This window comes from Saimiri boliviensis, chromosome 1 (genome assembly GCF_048565385.1).
Source record: "Saimiri boliviensis isolate mSaiBol1 chromosome 1, mSaiBol1.pri, whole genome shotgun sequence".
Lineage (NCBI taxonomy): Eukaryota > Metazoa > Chordata > Mammalia > Primates > Cebidae > Saimiri > Saimiri boliviensis.
Genome location: NC_133449.1, coordinates 163,005,859 through 163,023,276, shown reverse-complemented (window position 1 = coordinate 163,023,276; position 17,418 = coordinate 163,005,859). Strand labels below are relative to the sequence as shown.

The following is a 17,418-nucleotide window of genomic DNA, read 5'->3' as shown; positions in this document are numbered from 1 at the left end:
TATATGTATATATATGCATATAGTTTTATATCCTTTTAAGACATGATATGAAGATACTTTATTTGCTCAAAGCTTGTTATGCAGTTTTCCACTGTGATGTTCACATGCTGACAGTGAGACTATTTGAATGGTGTTTATCACCAGCCGTGAACAAGAGCATTTGACTTACTTAATGGCTCTGCCCGTTACAAGGAGGGCAACTTGGGCAAGACACTCAGCATCTCTGAATCTCATTTGTTGTATCAGTAAAATGAAGATAGCTGCACATTCTTTACAGGGCTATGGTGAGGATGTATTCTAATGAATATACAGTCCATACATAAAAACATTCAATAAATTCTAGCTCCTCATTTATATTAATGTGTTAGACCCATTTGCTTTGAGTAATCTTCTTTGCAATAAGCTGTGGGAAAAGCTTACTGTTCCTTCTCATACTCTAGGATACATCATCACCCAAATCATTATATATTTCTTATATAATGCAAACATTAAGAAAGAACAATAATCTTACTAAAAAGCAGAGTGTGGTATGATAGAGAGATTAAGAGGCTTTGGAATCATTAAATCAGGGAACAATTTGTGAGCTGTATGACTTGAGGCAAATTAATAAACTGGTTTTTAAAAATTTTGTTAAATAGGTGTAATAACATTGTATGTAAGAAAGCAGGAAAAATATGAACAGCTCCTATTATAATGCTTGTGAAATCAGGAGGGCTTAATAAAGGGAAGCCACACTGCTGTTTTCCAGATAATTGTAAAAAACTATGGGCTATTACAGAACCATAGGAAATTAGAAGTGAGGAGTCATTTGGATGTTGACAACTCCTTCCTACCTTCATCTAAAGGCAGAATTTCTTCTGCAATCTCCCTAACAAGGAATCGTCTTCCTAGCCTTTGCTTAAATGCCTCAGGGGTGGGATACTCACTACCACATAAAGTAGTTCATTTTCAGACATGCATAATCATTAGAAATTTCTTCTGTTGATTCACGATTAGCCTTATGGTTCTTTTGCTGCCTATTAGAGCTTTACTGAGTAATTGTACGGTCATTCAGGGCTTCTACTCACTCAACACCCACTAGTACTGTTGTACTGGTAATTTATGGATGGCATCCATTTTTAGCAGTCCGTGTTCCATTCTGATTTGTGTTTGTGCCATTTTTAAGTGTTTTGAATATTAGTCCTGGTGTCAGATAAACGTGGAGTCCTAACTTTTTCCATGATGGTGAATAACGCTGGAATAGTTACATTGGGTTTATGTGCCACTGTGGTCCCATCTATGAAATAGGGATAATAATTGCACCTAGTTCATAAGGTTGTTTGAGGATAGTATGAAACAAAGTATAAAAAGGGCTTAGCCCGGTTCCTCAATATTGCAATAAATAAAACCTATCATCATGATTCTGTCACAATGGTTCAATGATAATTGAAAACAACTATTCATCATTTAACATTCTCAGCTTATCAGTTTCTCACTCTCTAGCTCTTCTTACACTGAACACTTCCTAATTATTCGTTCAATGTTTTCTGGAAGTTAGTTGAACAATTACTGTGTGCTAGATACTACACCGTAGTCCCACTGATGCATGATGGATACATTTAAGACCACCAGTGGATGCCTGAAACTGCAGATACTTTCAAATCCATATACACTATGTTTTCCCCTTATGTACCTACCTATGATCAAGTTTATAGAGTAAGAGTTAACAATAACTAATACTACAATAGAACAATTATAACAACATGCTGGAATAAAAGTATGTGAATGCAGTCTGTCTCTCAAAGTATCTGATTGTACTGTAATTACCTATTTTTAGACCATGGCTGACTGTGGGTAACAAAGTGACATTGCAGATAAGGGAAGAATTCTATACTACAAGTTTTACATGTACCATTTAACTAAATCGTTACAACTCTATAAAGTAGATATGATTATTTCCCTCAGTTATAGATGTGGAGGGCTGAGTCTCAAAACATCTTATTACTGACATGGTTTTGATCTCAAATAACAGAAGACCTCATAATGGTTTAAACCATAAAGGGATTTATTATCTTATAAAATCAGAAAATCCAGAGGTGTGCTGGACTTGGAAGGTATCTTGATTCAACAACTCAGCAGTATCACCAAGTAGCTGGTTTCTTTTATTCTCTTCTCTCCTTTCCATGTGGTCACTTAATCCTCAGCTTGTTCCTCCATGTAATTGCAAGAAAACTGCCTGCCACCAGGGCTGCATGCTAAATTCTTTAAATCTAAAGAATCACACTCCTTCTCAAAACTTTTTCCCCAGGACAGCAAGGAAGCTCTTTCCTCAGAAGCCCACAGCACAACTCTTTCTGATATTCAGTGGCTTACAACTGATATGGCCAAATTAGATCATAAATCAGGCCATCAGCCCATCCCTGAACCAATAACAGGGCCAATAAGATGAGATAACTCTTACTTAGGCCTAACTCACATGACCCTCCCCTACAGTCAGGGTAGAGTAGGTTTCCCAAAGCACACAAAATACTGTGTGTGTGTGTGTGTGTGTGTGTGTGTGTGTGTGTGAATGTGTGTGTGTAACAGAAAAGTGTAAATACCCAATCGAAAACTAAAACGATGATTAAGAGAATGAAGAATACATATTAGAAAGGCAATCAGAATGACCATTACTAAGTTGCACAGTTGAGATTCGAACCTGAGTCATTGAACTACGCAATTCATACTCTTAACCTCTACTATCTATGCTTCCCAAATCAACCTAGAAATCCCTGGGGTTGGTTAGGATCATTTGTGTTTGAGACTATTACCAACATTGCTATGTACTAACATACTCATTCAACCTAAAGCATATATATGTGAAGTATCTATACACACACTCATATACTACACACGTTTAGTCTTAGTCATACACTACTCATGTTTAGTCTTCATACACTGGTCTAGCCACATCCATTGCAAAAGCACCGGAGAACTTGTATTTCAGCATACTGGTTGATAAAGAGCTCATGCCTGAGCTTTCCTGCTACTCCAACCCCTTTTCCAATCTCTCCTTCATCCCTCAGCCTCTCCTCCCTTGACCCAGAAACGAAAGTGCTAACTCCTGGCCCAGGAGAGGTCCTTCAGGGCACTGCTTCTGGGCTGCCATCTGCATTACTTCTGATAAACTGACGACTGTGCTATTCTGGTTGTTAAATATTTTGTCTATCACCTGTGACTATTTGTAAGTACATATCTTTACATAGAATAGGTGCCCACTATACTTCAGTAAACTTTAGTATGATAAGCCCTAGAGAGTTTAGATCATTTGCCCAAAATGACATAATGAGTTGTAGGGTCCAGCACTACAGGGTCCTGTGAGCCCCTCTCTGTAGGTGTGGAGACGAGAAACTGTGGAAATAAAAGACCCAAGACACTGAGAAAGAGAAAACAGAGTTTGGGCCCAGGGGTCCACTGCCAACCAAATCGTGGAGTCCAGAAGTGGCCCCGAGTGCCTGGATGCTCTAACTTTTATTGAGTACAAAACAGAGAGCAGGGTAGGGAGGGTGAGGTAATGGTGGTCAGTGATAGGGTCAGGTGAATCATGTGTCTTGGAGATAGGGGCTCAGGTCTTTTAAGTAGCCGAGGCAAGGAGGAAACCTAATGCCTCAGCACTTTTCTCAGACTTGTCAAGAAAAAAACAAAGGCATTAAGATTTATGTTACTATTACTGATTTTATCTTTTAAAGAAAGGGAGGGACCAGGTGCAGAATTGTAACATGAAAGTAGACCTGGAACGTGACCACTGAAGCACAGTACCACATAGAGACAGTTAAGCCCCTGGATGCCTGCAGGCCTCCCTGACAGCCATCAGGCCTACCACAAGAGCCTGAAGAAGCGACATTTTCTCCTGACTCCCCCGAGGAAGGAGACGTCTTGGACATTTTAGACGTCTCCTTCCCTAGCTGGCTAAACAGCAGGTGATTTCCCAGCCCTGGCGCTGCCGCACAGCCGAGGCGCCCTCCAGCAGCCCTTATGTGGGCATGACAGAGGGCTTACAGCATCTTGCCTTAGGGTCGCTTTGTTCACAATGTCACCTCAGTTCCATGTTTTATAACCTGATAATCATTAATAAGATTAAAAGATTACATTGAGTATATATATTTCTGTGATTACATATGAATAACTGTGATTATTCATGATTATATGTAGGAATAACTATGTAACTGTATCTCTAATTCTTTTCTAATTCTGTATTCATATGGGAACAGGCTGAGGCTTCAGACCCTCACCTCAGCACTTGCAGGGTCTCCCACCCACAATAAGTGACTGGGATTACAACTAAAAATTGTGAGGTAAATAAATCTTAGGAGGATGATATCTAGTCCTTAATCATCTAATCCTGACTGCTTTTCACTTCTGCCCCTGTTCCAAACTATGTTTTTCCTTATAATCTTCCCTCACTCCTTTTTTTTTTTTTTTTTTTTTTTTTTTTGAGATGGAGTTTCGCTCGTTACCCAGGCTGGAGTGCAATGGCGCGATCTCGGCTCACCGCAACCTCCGCCTCCTGGGTTCAAGCAATTCTCCTGCCTCAGCCTCCTGAGTAGCTGGGATTACAGGCATGCACCACCAAGCCCAGCTAATTTTTTGTATTTTTAGTAGAGATGGGGTTTCAACATGTTGACCAGGATGGTCTCGATCTCTTGACTTCGTGATTCACCCGCCTCAGCCTCCCAAAGTGCTAGAATTACAGGCATGAGCCCGGCGCTTCTTAACGTAGGTCTTTTTTTTGAGACCAAGAGCCCATCTGTGACACTCTAAATAATATGTTACAGAATTATACATATACTACTTTTCCCCTCTCCAGAACTTGGCAATGGCCCAATCTAAGAGACTGTTAAGTGATAAAGAATTAAATCCAAACGACGGACCATCAGAAGGCCATGGGACACTGCAGGAGTTGATTTGTGTTTGGATATACTGATTTTCTTGTTTGCTATTTTCATGTGCCATATACCCTGTATAGGATTGCAGGGTGAGCAACTTGATTCCAGGGTTGGCTCAATGAAGGGATGTAATTAGCCTATTAAGTCTGCGAATGTCTTGTAAAGTCATTCAAGTGAGAACAGCAGATATATCAACTCCTCCTTGGAGCCTGCCACAGGGAGCATTGTATTTCCACTCTGCTATTTATAGTTCTCACAGCTGGAATCAGCTGGTTCAGCAGGACATGGCTCTTTCTGTTTTATCAAACCAAGATGCAGTGAAGGATTGCCAAAGAATGTGTCCTAGAATTTCCCTTTATCACTCCCAAAATTCCATAGTCCCTCTGAAATCATAGGCTCATAAAAGGCAGAAATCACTTCTTATTTATGACTCTTACTCTAATACATACCCATACACTTACTAGAAACTCTTAGTTGGCATCTGGCACACAGGGTTTGTTTGGGTTGTTTGGGGGTGGAGATTGGTTGTGTCTTTTTGTGTTTTCTTCTTAGGGGAAAAACACACACAGGGCTTAGTATTCCAAGAATTTGAGAAGACGGGGTGGGGCGGGCAAGATTCATTCATTTTTATGACAAAGAGTTACTCAAGTACCTGCTTTATTTTGGGGTACTTTTATGAGTCCAGGGGCTGCTGCGTTGAACAATACAGAAAAGAAGTCCTTTCACTTAGAACTTACATCCTAATGGGGATTGGGGGTTGAGAGAATTAAGCATTCTTACATGGAATGTTAAAAGTAAACTATGGACAGGAATTAAAAATATGAGAGTTTTGATGTATAAAGAAAAAGTGACAAGGCCAATAATTGGTGGTCTTAATGTGATAGATATGCCAGTTTGGAAATTCTATTAGACAGAAGGCTATGCTGGTCAGGGGCTAGGCTATAGTTATGACAAGGAGATGATTAAGAAAGTGAGAATAAGGAAACTATTGGTGTGGGATGGATGAAGATTGTTGGCGGTAAGTCAAAAAACTGAGAGGCCGGGTGTTGGATGGAGCATTCATGTAGACATTGAAGTCACCAAGAATGAAAATAACAAGTAAGAGGGAATTCATCATTAGCTATCTGCTTATGATATTGGTGTGTTTGGGCTGTGTCCCCATCCAAATATCATCTTGAATTGTAGCTCCCATAATCTCCAATTGTCATGAGAATGCAGTGGGAGATAATTGAGCCATGGAGTGGGTTTTTCCCATTCTGTTCTTGTACATGAGTCCTATGAGATCTGAAGGTTTTATGAGGGACAGTTCCCCTGCACACAGTCTCTTGCCAGTCACCATGTAAGAGGTGCCTTTGCTCTTCTGTTGCCTTCCGCCGTGACTGTGAGGGCTCCCCAGCCATGTGGAACTGTGAGTCCATTTAACTTCTTTTTCTTTATAAATTACTCAGTCTTGAATATGTCTTTATTCGCAGTGTGAGAATAGACTAATAAAGCAAATCAGTATGGGGAGTGGGGTGCTGCTGTAAAGATACCCAAAAATGTGGAAGCAACTTTGGAACTGGTTAACAGGCAGGAGTTTGAAGAGTTTGGAGGGCTCAGAAGAAGATATGAAAATGTGGGAAAGTGTGGCACTTCCTAGAGACTTGTTAAATGGCTTTGATCAAAATGCTTACAGGGATGTGAACAAAAAAGCCAGGCTGAGGTGACCTCATGTAGAGATCAGGAACTAATTGGGAACTAGAGCAGAAGTGATTCTTGCTATGCTTTAGCAAAGAGACTGGTGATATTTTGCCCCCTGCCCTGGAAATCTGTGTGACTTTGAACTTGAAAGAGATGATTTAGGGTATCTGGCAGAAGAAATTTCTAAGCAGCAAAGCATTCAAGATGTGATTTGGGTGCTCTTAAAAGCATTTAGTTTTATTCATTCACAAAGATGTGGTTTGGAATTGGAACTCATGTTTAAAAGAAAAGCGGAGCAAAGAAGTTCAGGAAATTTGCAGCCTGATGATGCAATAGAAAAGAAAAACCCATTTTCTGAGGAGAAATTCAAACTGGCTGCAGAAATTTGCGTCAGTAATGAGGAGCTAGATGTTAATTGCCAAGACAATAGGGAAACTGTCTCCAGGGCATGTCAGAGGTAGCCCCTCCCGTCACAAGCCCTGAGTCTTAGGAGGAAAAATGGTTTCATGGGCTGGGCCCAGGACCTTGCTGCTTTGTGTAGTCTCAGGACTTGCTGCCCTGCATCCAAGCTATTTCTAAAGGGGCTAAGGTACAGCTCAGACCATTGCCTCAGAGGATGCAAACCCCAAGCCTTGGTGGCTTACACATGGCGTTAGGCCTGTGCATACACAGAAGTCAAGAACTGAGGTTTGGGAACCTCTGCCTGGATTTCAGAGGATGTATGGAAATGCCTGGACCTCCAGGCAGAGGTGTGCTACAGGGAAAAGCCTTTACGGAGAACATCTGCTAGGGTATTGTGGAAGGGAAATGTGGGGTGGGAACCCCCACACAGAATCCCCACTGGGGTACTGCCTAGTGGAGCTGTGAGACGAAGGCCACTATCCTCCAGATCCCAGAATGATAGATCTGCCAACAGTTTACACCATGTGCCTGGAAAAGCTGCAGACACTCGACGCCAGCCAACAAAAGCAACCAGGAGCAGGGCTGTACCCTGCAAAGCCACAGTGGTGGAGCTGCCCAAGGTTGTGAGAGCCCACTTCCTACATCAGCATGAACTGGATGTGAGACATGGAGTCAAATAAGATCTCTTTGGAGCTTTAAGATTATACTGCCCTGCTGGATTTCAGACTTGCATGGGGCCTATAGCCCCTTTGTTTCAGCCAGTTTCTCTCATTTGGAATGGGTGTATTTACCCAATGCCTGTAACCCCTTTGTATCTAGGAACTAACCAACTTGCTTTTGATTCTACAGGCATATAGGCAGAAGGGACTTGCCTTATTTTACATGAGACATTGGACTGTGGACTTTTGAGTTAATGCTGAAATGAGTTAAGACTTTGGGGGACTGTTGGGAAGTTATAATTTATTTTGAAATATGAGAACCTGAGATTTGAGAGGGGCTAGGGGCAGAATAACATGGTTTGGCTGTGCCCCACCCTAATCTCATCTTGAATTGTAGCTCCCACAATCCCCACACGTCATGGGAGGCACCTGGAGAATGGAGTGATGGGGGTAGGCTTTTCCCATGCTGTTCTCGTGATAGTGGGTGAGCCTTGTGAGATCTGATGGTTTTATGATGGGCAGTTCCCCTGCACATGCTCTTTTGCAGCTGCCATGTAAGAGGTGCTTTTGCACCTCCTTCATCTTCCACCGTGATTGTGAGGCCTCCCCAACCATGTGGAACGATGAGTACATTAAACCTCTTTTTCTTTATAAATTACCCAGTTTGGGTTATGTTTTCATTAGGCATGTGAGAAGAAACTAACACAGATATGTTGGTCATAAAAGACCTCCACATATATTTTAACCAAAGAATTTGTTGACAAATTGTGTCACTTTTTCAACACCTTTTCATTCGTAGATAAGCTTTTAAGAGGTTCATATTTAAAAATGAGATGGATGTTTTTGGATTTGGACAATGCCTAGACAGCCTTCCTGAACATGACTGCACACGAGAATGCCCTAGAGAATTCTGTTTGGTTTAAGACAGATGCCTGAGCACATCTTAAACAGAGAGTCTAATGCCTTAGGACTAAGCTAGGTCAGAGTATCACAGGGTGCACCTCAAAACTGGGTGGGAAGCCACATGGGTTCTTGACTTCATGCAGGAAGGCATTCAAGAGCAAGCTGATAAAGGGGAAGAAGTTTATTTAGGTAAAGGAATAAAAGGTTGGCAACTCCATAGGCAGAGCAGCTCCAAAAGCTGTTAGCTGGCTACTTTTATGGTTATTTTTTGATCATATGCTAAGCACAGAGTAGATTATTCATTAGTTTTCTGGGAAAGGAATGGGGAATTCCCAGAACTGAGGGTTAGACCATATAGGGTAGCTTCCAGACATTGCCAAGGCATTTGTAAACTGTCATGGTGCTGGTGGGTGTGTCTTTTAGCATGCTAATGTGTTATAATTAGTGTATAATGAGCAGTGAGGATGACCAGAGATCACCTTTGTCACCATCTTGGTTTTGGCCAGCTTCTTTACTGCATCTTATTCTATCAGTGGGGTCTTTGTGACCCATACCTTGCAAAACCACTCCTGCTGATTCCTAAATTCCTATCTCACCCATTCAAGATGAAGTCACTCTGGTTTAAATGCCCCTGACAAGAGAATATACACTGTTCAAATCTCCCCAGGTGATTTTGAAGCATAACCATATTTATTAGCCACTAAGTTAAAATATATTATAGACTGCTTTCAATGAAAAAAAAAACATTTTGTGAGTCACTTCACACTCACTTTTACTTGAGAAGACTGAAAAGGTAAAGAAGTGGTGCTACAATTTAAAAATAAAAAAATCTCGCCAGGCACGGTGGCTCAAGCCTCTAATCGCATCACTTTGGGAGGCCGAGGCAGGTGGATCACGAGGTCAAGAGATCGAGACCATCCTGGTCAACATGGTGAAACCCCGTCTCTACTAAAAATACAAAAAATTAGCTGGGCGTGGTGGCGCGTGCCTGTAATCCCAGCTACTGAGGAGGCTGAGGCAGGAGAATTGCCTGAACCCAGGAGGCGGAGGTTGCGGTGAGCCGCGATCGCGCCATTGCACTCCAGCCTGGGTAACAAGAGCGAAACTCCGTCTCAAAAAAAAAAAAAAAAAAAAAAAAAAAAAAAAAAAAAAATCTCAACTTGCTCTAGTAGGAATTTTGATAGCGCATGCTAGGTTTCATATTCTCTCTCCTGGTATGTGAATAAACAACCTTACATACTGCAGTTTACCCTGTAATGAATTAGATATGGCCCTATTATATTTTGAAGAAAATGTGTAGTTAGAACCTAAGCTTAGGTAACTTATTTTTATCTTTACAAATTCACTTACACATTTTTCTTAAATTTTTCTCATATTCTTTCTCTGAATATGTGGTAAAAATACTCCTTTCCCATTCTGTGTCATGGTTCTTTACAAAGCTTTCTCATCCTCTCCATCCCTGAGGGAACTCTGTCATTTATCTTTATGTTTTCCATATCTTACCACAGTGGCCTACCAAAGTAGGTAAATATCTGATGAATAAATAAATATCAGATTTAAGTAAGAATTATCACATTAAACTGATTGTGCCCTCTCTGATCTCTGTATTATTACATTTCAAAGTAGTTTCTGGGAAAAGTAGTGAACACAATGATGTATAGATTCAATAAACAAGAAAAATGGTACTTAGGGATTTAAAAGAAAGCTAATAAAATGTCAAATCCACAGCAATTAATTTCTCCCAGTAAGTCCTCATAAATTCAGGCCAAGAAATTTTACACTGGTCTTGCCTCACTCAACTCTCATCCATCCTGGGTAGGGCTCCTCTGGGCCTCATTCTCACCTGGCAAACAGTACTTGATGCTCATTGGATGCAGATCTGAAAGAGGTAGAAAGAGCCCAACACCTGGTTTATCTCTAGCTTTATGCTGCAGAGAGTATTTGATGGTGTGACACAGGGTTCTGTATATACTGCTGGGATCAGCCTTCCTAAGTGCACTGGAATTTCTCTGGGTATCATTAAATTCTTCATTTGCTGACCATCAGGCACTGGGATAGAATATGATATTAACCAGGAAACCATCCCTGGACATCAAGGAGTTCATGATCCACTTGGAAAACTTGCAGATTAGAAAAATTTTTTGTGTCAGGATTTCACTACGTTGCCCAGGCTGGAGTGCAGTGGCTGGCTATTCAGAGGCACGGTCACAGTGCAGTGCAGTCTCAAACTCCTGGGCTCAGGTGATCCTCCCTCCTCTACCTCCTGAGTGGCTGGGACTACAGGTACACACCGCTGTGCATGGCCAGGATTTTTTTTTTAGAATGTTATAAGACCTACAGTTAATTATTATCATTCTTAGGATAGTCAGTGAAAAGATTTGGACCAGTCTTACACACACTGATGTACAGCAAGATAACTATAGTTAGTAAACATTGTACTATATACTAGAAATTTGTTAAGGGTAGATTTAAGGTGCTTTTACCACAAAAGAGAAAAAAAGCTAACTATGTGAGTAGATGGATTATTAATTCGCTCGACAGTAGTACTCATGTCACTATGTATATGTATATCAAAGTATCATGTTGTCCACTTTAAATTCACACAATTTTTATTTTAAAATAACTGAGGAAAAAAAACCAGTAAAGTAAAAATAATGCCTAGGGGAGTGTAAAACCCACCTTCTTCCAATGAAGGGACTAGTTTGACAGTTAGTACTTGGAGGATAGAATGATAGAGTTCTCAAAGCCTTCATGAATATTGTGGTACGAAGCACTTCTAAATCGAGGAATCTCATTTTGGTTTATAACAGCCCTCACTTTTCCACTCTCAGATTTTTACTGCCTTTCCCTAATGTACCATTAAAGCCCTTCAGCCTAAATTCATAGAATCCATTAAGGAAGAAATTCTGAAGCAGGTTTCGGGAACACATTTTCAGCCTAGTCAAGCGGCTTTCATGCTGCTAGAATAAAGTTACCTTACTCTGTGACAGACCAAGACGGTCAGCTTACTCTTTATTTAAAAATGCTAATGAGTAACAAGTCCCATATCAATAAACAGAACCAAGTGTGTGATAAATGTTATGGTGGAAGAAGAACAGGTTTGGGGAACACATTTTTATCCTAGTCAAGTGGCTTTCATGCTGCTAGAAGAAAGGTATCTTAATCTTTGACAGACTCAGATTGTCAGCTTACTCTTTACTTAAAAACATTAATGAGTAACGAGTCCTGTATCAATAAACAGAACCAAGTGTATGATAAAGTGTGATAAATGTTATGGTGGAAGAAGCATCCCATGTGGTCTGAATACATGCGGGCAGGGAGATTTGACCCATAATTGAAAAATCAGGAAGGCTCCCTGCAGGAAGTAGCATCTGTGCTGTGAGGTTGAGGGTGAATCTGTGTTGTCTGAGTGCAGTGATGAGAGGACTCTAATTCAGGCAAAGGAAGAGCAGGTGTGGATGTGAGGAGATGAAGTGAGATGGGGTGGTTACATAACTACATTATCAATCATATTTTTCCCATTTATAGTCTTTAAGTTTATATCATCTGTGTAATTCCATAGTTACATAAGAAAACGATGCTTAATACTGCTAACACTACTTCATGGCAATGTAAATGCTTTATATGATCTGACGGACCAATATCTACATGCTTAGATCCCATATGCTATAGGAAGTCAAGAGTCTGAGGTTTTGAATGAGAGAGGCCCTGGTTCACAACCCAGTTCTTCCACTTACTAGCTCTGTGACCTTGAGTTCAGCTTCGGTTTTCTGATTTAGAAATTAGGGATTTCTATCTCATAAAAATACTGTGACAATTGAATGAGAAGATCAGTATTGAGGGGCTAGTACATTGTTTCAACTCTAGTTAGCTTTCTTAAGCACTATTTTGCCGTTACCCCTTAGTTCTGTTTATTATGAGCAACTTTGTTTTTTCTTTTTACTTCTCTAGGGATATGAAGCCTGACAATATTTTACTTGATGAACATGGTAAGTGAGTTATTTGTTTGCAATCAACAACATGACATGCTCGTAGAAAAGTTGATTATTCCCAGCAGAGGAGCATTACACATGGAAAAGATATTTTCCTGTATTCAGTTGAGCTCTATGTGTAAACTCCTCTTAGACAATATGGGAGAACTTTATTACTTATGGCAGGATATAGTACAACAATATACCCTTAAGTAACATTGAATTTACCAACTGAGAAAGTTATATTCTACTCGATTTGCTTTCACTACTGTATTTCTTCAAGAAAACCATCACAATTTTTTAGTGTCAGCCTTAATATAACACACAATCACCTATCTTTTCCATGATATAGAGGCCTCAAGATGAGAGCATTTGACCAGCAATAGCATCTACCTAGACATTAGTGACATTACTTTGTTCTCATTGCATGTATTTCTATGTATTCCTTCTTATAAAAGGCAAACTGCTTTTACATTTGTAAATTGGTTTTTACATTTATTTGACATCACAGAATACTTACATATTAGGGTCATTGTAAAGACTAACATATTATGTGTAAAGTACTTGATACAGTGACTGTCACAAATAAATCACTTAATAAAAGTCTAATATTCGTACAATTTTTATGAGGTGGTCATGGCTTTCTTCCCTTGGAAAGAAAGCTGGAACTGCTTCATCTTCTTTTATGTGGTTTTGTCTATGCTGGCAATATACATGCCAATATATCTCAGAAGAGATATCAAGTTTTCTGTTTAAAAATTTCAGTTTGAGTCCAGGCCCCGTGGTTCACACCTGTAATCCCAGCACTTTGGAAGGCCGAGGCAGGTGGATCACCTGAGGTCAGGAATTCAAGACCAGCCTGACCAATATGGTACAACCCCATCTCTAAAATACAAAAGTTAGCTGGGCGTGGTGGCAGGTGCCTATAATCCCAACTACTTGGGAGGCTGAGGCAGGAGAATCGCCTGATTCTTGGGAGGCAGAGGTTGCAGTGAGCAGAGACTGTGTCATTGCACTCCAGCCTGGGCAACAAGAGCAAAACTTCATCTCAAAAAATATTCAGTTTGAAAAAAAAATCAGTTAATTTAAAGAAAATTATAAAAGGGATAAAAGTGTGTTATCCAGATTTGTGATATAGAGTTATGACAATAATCAAGATGGTGATAAGTGAATGCTGAATTTCAAGAACTACTGATTAACTATGTCCTCTAGAATAAGCTTTTGCCCGCAGTGATTAAATGTGTATAATTTCTTCCTAATATTTATTTTCATGTAAATTTGGATTCATTGGGACATCAGGTAAGACCTGTAAGGCACACAGCATGTATGATATAAATGTTAACAGTGTCAATATGATCTTTGTTATGTCTTTAGAAGGCTGCTAAATTAGGAGAGTCCTAAATCTTAAAAGCTCCTTATTCAGTTTTTACAAGATTTGCAAGTGGAACTGAAACTCCAAGTACCATCTATTGCTCATTATTTATTTACCTAGTTTTGAGCCTGATTTGCCTGATCCCACCTGTGCTCACGGGGCTAAGAAACATTGGTATATGACCTCTAATTTCAAAGCTCAGTGTCATTACTTATTTATGGACTGTCCAAAAAGATTTTTTCCACTTTCTTCCGATGCCTTATTTCTTCCTTATCTTTACTGCTTCTGACATTTGAAAACAGAGTCTCTGATTCTCAGAAATGTGAGCAATGGTGAGACTTAACATGAAGGTGACTTTTAAATACCAGTTATCCAGAGCTGGGCAGTGGCAGGCACCTGTAGTACCAGCTACTTGGGAGGCTGAGGCAGGAGGATCCTAGGAGCGCAGGAGTTTGAATCCAGCCTGGGCAGCATAGAGAGACCCTGTCTTTTGTTGGGGGAAAGAACAATTACCACTAGCTTCTCTTCTAGCATATAGAGGTCACCTTTGTGCAACTTAGGGAAAGTGCTCCCTCTGTCCACCACAGCTTCCTGGCAGCACATGGCCCACCAAGGAGAAACCAGGTTGGGGTTTTGACCTCACTTGCTCCCTCAGTTGGGTGCCTTTGTGCATGATTTCTGCTGCTTCACCATTTATAGAGGCCCTGAATGGAGGCATAGAGATCCTATCAATCCAACACTTTTCAAGCTTTATCCCCCATTCAGAGAACAGTGTTTTCATCCCAGGCCTCATCTATGGCTTCATCTCATTTCTATCATGAAGGCATCCTGTTCTCCTTCAGTCAACTTCTTCCCCCTCCTCATTTTCTTGGCAGCTTAGTGATTGCAGATGAAGAAAAAGATGAAGCAATCAATTAATCTTGAAGTTTAACCACCCTTAGAGACTACCCTTGCGAAAGATTAATTATGTAATAGTGTGGTTAAGAATGGGAATTCTGGAGTCAGATTGCCTTCATTCAAAACACACTTCACTCATTTACTAGCTCTGAAAGCTTTGGCAGTTGCCTAAACTTTGTCTTAGTTTTCAGGGATCAAAAGAATACTTACATCTTAGGGTCATTGTAAAGACTGACCTAATATGTGTAAAGTACTTGATGCAAAGAACTGTCACTAAATAAAAGTCTATTATTAGTACAATTCTTATGAGGTAGTCATGGCTTTCTTTCCTTGGAAAGGAAGCTGAGACTGCTTCTATGTGGCTTTGTCTCTGCTGACACATAACTTATGTTTACCAAATCTCTACCAGAATCCTTAAAAGCTGTCTTTCCCAAATAATTATTTTGATTTCAGAAGTGATGTAACAAATATTCTGCTTGTCTACTTGTTAGATCTTGTGTTTAAACTATTTTGTTTATCCCTTCTTCCTCAGGTAGCTACACTTTCCGGGGTACATTCTGCTGTCTTTCATGGGTGCAGGGGGTGAGGGCACAGTCATGGCATTTTATTCTGGGTGGAGCTGGGGCTCTGTACAAGCCATCATTCTAATGTACCGGAGAGATAGTCTCAGTCTGCCCTTGTTTTCTGCTATCTTATTTACAGTGACTGCTTTCATTTTCAAGGTTTTTTTCTTTTTTAAATTTGGTCAGTGAATTAAGAAGCAGCTTTTCTATATTATATTCCTATACTGAACTCAATTTGAAAATCAATTGCTTTGGGAAAGATTGTGTATGAATGGTACAGAAGCGAGCAAACAAAAAACACTGAGCCATTTTCTAAACATTGTCTTAGAGATCTCTTTCTGGAGAAAATATATTTTTTGAAGTTATTTACTTTCTGTTTGTTCAGATTCTGAAAAAGTAGGACTCTCAAACCTTACTCAAGAACATAACTAACCACTTTTCAATGAATAAAGTCCAGTTGTTCAGCTTCCCCCAGTTCACTACATAGAGCTGATCTTATGAGAATCAGCTGGACCACAAATCAATGCCTGCCTTTCAGAGTGTCTACTGGTGTGATTTTCCACGTGGAGCTCATATTGGAAGACCTCATTTGTCTTCTCTATCTTCATTTATAATATTTCATCCCTGATGGACTGTCACATGGGCCTTGTGTGGAAATTTTAGCCACTGTGAAGGGTAAACCCCTATCTCTCTGGTGCCTCCTATGCCCATCCCTACAAGTGAGCTGTGTATCACACCTTGTTGCTTATATTTTTTTTTTTTTTTGGAGACGGAGTTTCGCTCTTGTTACCCAGGCTGGAGTGCAATGGTGCGATCTCGGCTCACAGCAACCTCCGCCTCCTGGGTTCAAGCAATTCTCCTGCCTCAGCCTCCTGAGTAGCTGGGATTACAGGCACGCGCCACCATGCCCAGCTAATTTTTTTGTATTTTTAGTAGAGACGGGGTTTCACCATGTTGACCAGGATGGTCCTGATCTCTCGACCTCGTGATCCACCCGCCTCGGCCTCCCAAAGTGCTGGGATTACAGGCTTAAGCCACCGCGCCTGGCCTGTTGCTTACATTTTAATGCAGCACCATTCAATAACAGGCAGAAACTGTTTTATTCTTGATTCATATTCTTTTTTTTTTTTTTTTTTTTTTTTTTTTTTTTTTTTTGAGGCGAAGTTTCGCTCTTGTTACCCAGGCTGGAGTGCAATGGCGCGATCTCGGCTCACCGCAACCTCCGCCTCCTGGGTTCGGGCAATTCTCCTGTCTCAGCCTCCTGAGTAGCTGGGATTACAGGCACGCACCACCATGCCCAGCTAACTTTTTTTTTGTATTTTTAGTAGAGACGAGGTTTCACCTTGCTGACCAGGATGGTCTTGATCTCTTGACCTCGTGCTCCACCCGCCTCGGCCTCCCAAAGTGCTGGGATTACAGGCTTGAGCCACCGTGCCCGGCCGATTCATATTCTTAATATTTATCTGAAAAGACTGACATTTAAAGGAGCTGATTGTAAAATGGGAAATCCACTGTGAATAAACATTCCTTGTACATCAGAATTTGCCTTAAAAAAATGTGTTTTTAACCTAGAGCACATCCATACTGTTCTCACAAATGTCCCATTTACTAGTTTAGAGCCAAGATAGCATTAGGTCTTGGATGACACCTGACCAACTGTCCTAATGCATATTTTCATTTCCTACCAATTTAAATACCCCATCCAATTCTATCAATTCCATAGTGTCTAAATTCTTGTATTTTTCTTAATCAGGAAATGCTACAATTACAGGAACAGTAATGTCTGCCCGACATATCAGACAAAATGATAATTATGTCATCGTCTGTCACTTAGGTTTCTTAATACCATCCAGTCACAAGGAATAGAGGCAAAAATTCAGTCTAGGAGGCGAGCAAGAACTGAGGCTACAATCTTAACTGTCTTCCCGTTGCAGTGTTTCAAAATGTGCCAAAATATCAAGTGGACAGTGCCCTTTTAAAACGACATACAGTGTAGAATACTGTAACTTATCTCCAGATAATCACTCCCTAGGTAGTTCCTAGGGGTATGCATTTTTAGCAGGAATC

At 40.4% G+C, this 17,418-nt stretch overlaps 1 protein-coding gene across 3 annotated transcripts in view; it reads left to right on the top strand.

Moving 5' to 3' along the window:
• STK32A (serine/threonine kinase 32A) overlaps positions 1–17,418 on the top strand; it is a 154,006-nt gene that overhangs the window by 90,614 nt on the left and 45,974 nt on the right. For all 3 annotated transcript variants that reach the window (XM_074379670.1, XM_003933978.4, XM_074379666.1), the window contains one exon: positions 12,500–12,537. In XM_074379670.1, the coding sequence (XP_074235771.1) occupies positions 12,500–12,537 (38 nt within the window). The remainder of the gene's footprint in view (positions 1–12,499; positions 12,538–17,418) is intronic.